This window comes from Caretta caretta, chromosome 24 (assembly GCF_965140235.1).
Source record: "Caretta caretta isolate rCarCar2 chromosome 24, rCarCar1.hap1, whole genome shotgun sequence".
NCBI classification, from domain to species: Eukaryota; Metazoa; Chordata; order Testudines; family Cheloniidae; genus Caretta; species Caretta caretta.
Genome location: NC_134229.1, coordinates 6,445,907 through 6,448,884, shown reverse-complemented (window position 1 = coordinate 6,448,884; position 2,978 = coordinate 6,445,907). Strand labels below are relative to the sequence as shown.

Genomic DNA, 2,978 nt, shown 5'->3' with positions numbered 1-2,978 from the left:
TTCCTAGCTCTTTGAGGGAGTGGTGTTTAGTGGTTAGAGCAGGGGACTGGAAGTCAGGATGCCTTGGTTCTATTCCTATCTCAGCCACTCACTGCTGGGTGGCCTTGGGCAAGTCACATCTCCCTGTGCGTCAGTTTTCCCTATCTGTAAAATGGGGGTGATGATACTGACCTATCGGTTGTACAGGGGGAAGGCGAAATGATTCGGGGTGCCAGTCATTGATTTAGGCACAGGGCGGAGGGGGGGCGTCCTGGGGGCCGAAAGCTCTGTGCAGCCATCTCTTGCTTTGCTAAATAGACACACGAAGGAGGCAAAACGATTCGGGTCCCTTGGTTTTTTTTAATGTGTCCTTTAGGGACAGTGCAGGGCCGTCCATATTCAACCCGCTTCCTCGCCGTGCTGGGCAACAGCAGCCTCCTCCCCATCTTCTTCGTCTCTGGCCTCCCCTTCCAGCCCCCGAGCCTGGCTGAGGTCGGAGAAGACCGAGTCCCATGCCTCCTCCAGCTCTCTCCGCCGCTCCTCGTATGCCTCCTTCTCCGCCAGCTGGTTGCCCTCCAGCCAGGAGGTGGCCGCCTCACACAGCTCCAACACCCTCTTCTTGGCCCGACCATCAAGGGCCTGGCCTCCCTCCGCAGCCCTCTTCAGGTGGAGCGTGCACGACTCCAAGGAGTTCATGGCTGCGATCTTCTCCTGCTGCGCCTCGTCTTGTGCCCTGTGCTCCTCGGCCTCCCGCACCATCCGCTCCACCTCCTCTCTGTCTAGCCGGCCCCTGGTGTCGGTGATGGTGAGCTGGCTGGTGTTGCCGGTATCCGTGTCCCTCGCCGACACGGTCAGGATGTTGTTGGCGTCGATGGAGAAGCTGACCTGGATGACGGGCTCTCCGCGCCGCGCTGGGGGAAGGCCACTTAGGATGAAGGTACCCAGCAGGTGGTTGTTTCTGCTCATGGGTCTCTCCCCTTCGTAGACCTCAAACACAACCGTCTCTTGGTCATCTTCCGCCGTGGTGAATTCCATGCTTTCCTGGGTCGGGACCGGAGAATTGCGTTTGACCACGGTGGCCATCACCCCTCCTACCGTGTCAATCCCCAGGGACAGCGGGGTCACATCCAGGAGGAGCACGTTCTGCAGCCGCTGGGACCTGTTGCCTGTCAAGATGGCCGCCTGCACTGCTGCCCCATAGGCCACGGCCTCATCTGGGTTGATGTTCTTGCTCAGTTCCCGCCCACTGAAGAACTCCTGCAGCAGTGTCTGGACCTTGGGGATGCGGGTTGAGCCTCCCACTAGCACGATGTCATGGATCTGATCCTTGTTCATGTTGGCGTCCCGCAGTGCCTTCCCTAAGGGCTTTAAGGTGGCCTGGAAGAGGTCGGAGCACAGGTCCTCCAAGCGGGCCCGGGTAATGATGGTGTGGAAATCCACCCCCTTGTACAGGGAGTCGATGGAGATGGCAGCAGCAGTGCCAGAGGAGAGCGTCCGCTTGGCCTTCTCGCAAGCCGCCCTTAGCCTCTGCATGGCTTTCTTGTCCTGGCTGAGGTCCTCCTTGTGTTTCCTCCTGAACTCCCGCACCAAGTGATCCACCAGCCGGTTGTCGAAATCCTCCCCCCCCAGGTGGGTGTCCCCCGCCGTGGCCTTCACCTCGAAGATGCCATCGTCCACCCTGAGGATGGACACGTCAAAGGTGCCACCGCCCAGGTCAAAGATGAGGATGTTGCGCTTCCCTTCCCCGTCGCGGCTGGCCTCCAGGCCGTAGGCAATGGCCGCTGCCGTGGGCTCGTTGAGGATCTTCAGGACGTGGAGGCCAGCGATCGTCCCAGCATCTATGGTGGCTCGGCGCTGGGAGTCGTTGAAATAGGCTGGCACTGTGATGACAGCCTGGGTGATGGGGCAGCCTAGGTAGGCCTCAGCCGTCTGCTTCATCTTGGCGAGCACTATGGCAGAGATCTCCTCAGGGTAGAAGGCCTTCTCCTTCCCCTTGAAGGACACCTGCACCTTGAGCTTCCCGGTATCGCTCACCACCTGAAAGGGCCAGTGCGCCATGTCCAGCTGAACCATGTGGTCCTCAACCATCCGGCCAATCAGCCGCTTGGCATCAAAGACGGTGTTCTGGGGGTTGAAGGCCGCCTGGCTCTTGGCGGGGTCCCCCACCAGGCACTCCGTGTCAGTGAAAGCCACGTAGCTGGGCGTGGTCCGGTTGCCTTGGTCGTTGGCGATGATCTCCACCTTGCCGTGCTGGTGCACCCCCACGCAGGAGTAGGTCGTGCCTAGGTCTATCCCCACGGCCGGTCCCTTGGCCCTATGCATGGTCAGGGGTGAGGCTGCAGTGCAAAAAGAGATCTGCTCCTGGGGCTTTCTAGAGACGCAGAACTGCTCCCATGGGTTGTTTCCTGCCCTTGCCCCCACCTCAGTTGGTTGGTAAATTGACTTCCATGGGCCTTGTTCTCCTGGACAACCTATTCATATCTACTCAGCCCCCAGCTGGGTGGCAGGAGCTTCCCCACCTCAGCTCCTCTAGGGACCTGACTGCCCTTACCTCGATACGTGTCACAATAAGGTTGAGCCACCAGTCTGCTGCTGCATCCCCCTCTCCATTATGGCTTGCAACCCTTTGGGTGTTATTCGCAGCTCTGGAAATGGAGTATTCCCACCATCCCACTAAGGCGTGATTGTGCCAGGGGGCCGGAGGTGGCATGGGAGTGAATGTGAGAGGAGGTGCATTGGGTCATTGAGGGAGACATGAACAGAAAGAGGGGACCTTGGGTCATATATAGGCATGGCAAAATTCAATTTTGATATTTTTATAATTTCAGCAGCTGATATTGGTTTCTTTCTGATCTCTGTTTTTTTGATTTGCAGCCATTTAAACCTCACCATTGTGTGAAATTCGGGTTGGGAGCATATTTTTCCCATTTTTACCCATTTAAATGTTCACAGTTGTGGAAAATTACGGGAGCGGGGGGGGAGGGGGTGTCAGACAATTA

General features: G+C 58.0%; 1 protein-coding gene across 1 annotated transcript; it reads right to left on the bottom strand.

Moving 5' to 3' along the window:
* Positions 1-378: 378 nt before the first annotated feature.
* Positions 379-2,301, bottom strand: LOC125626019 (heat shock 70 kDa protein 1A-like). Its single transcript, XM_048828685.2, has one exon. It carries the CDS (start codon positions 2,299-2,301, stop codon positions 379-381), a length of 1,923 nt encoding a protein of 640 aa, XP_048684642.1.
* Positions 2,302-2,978: the final 677 nt, after the last annotated feature.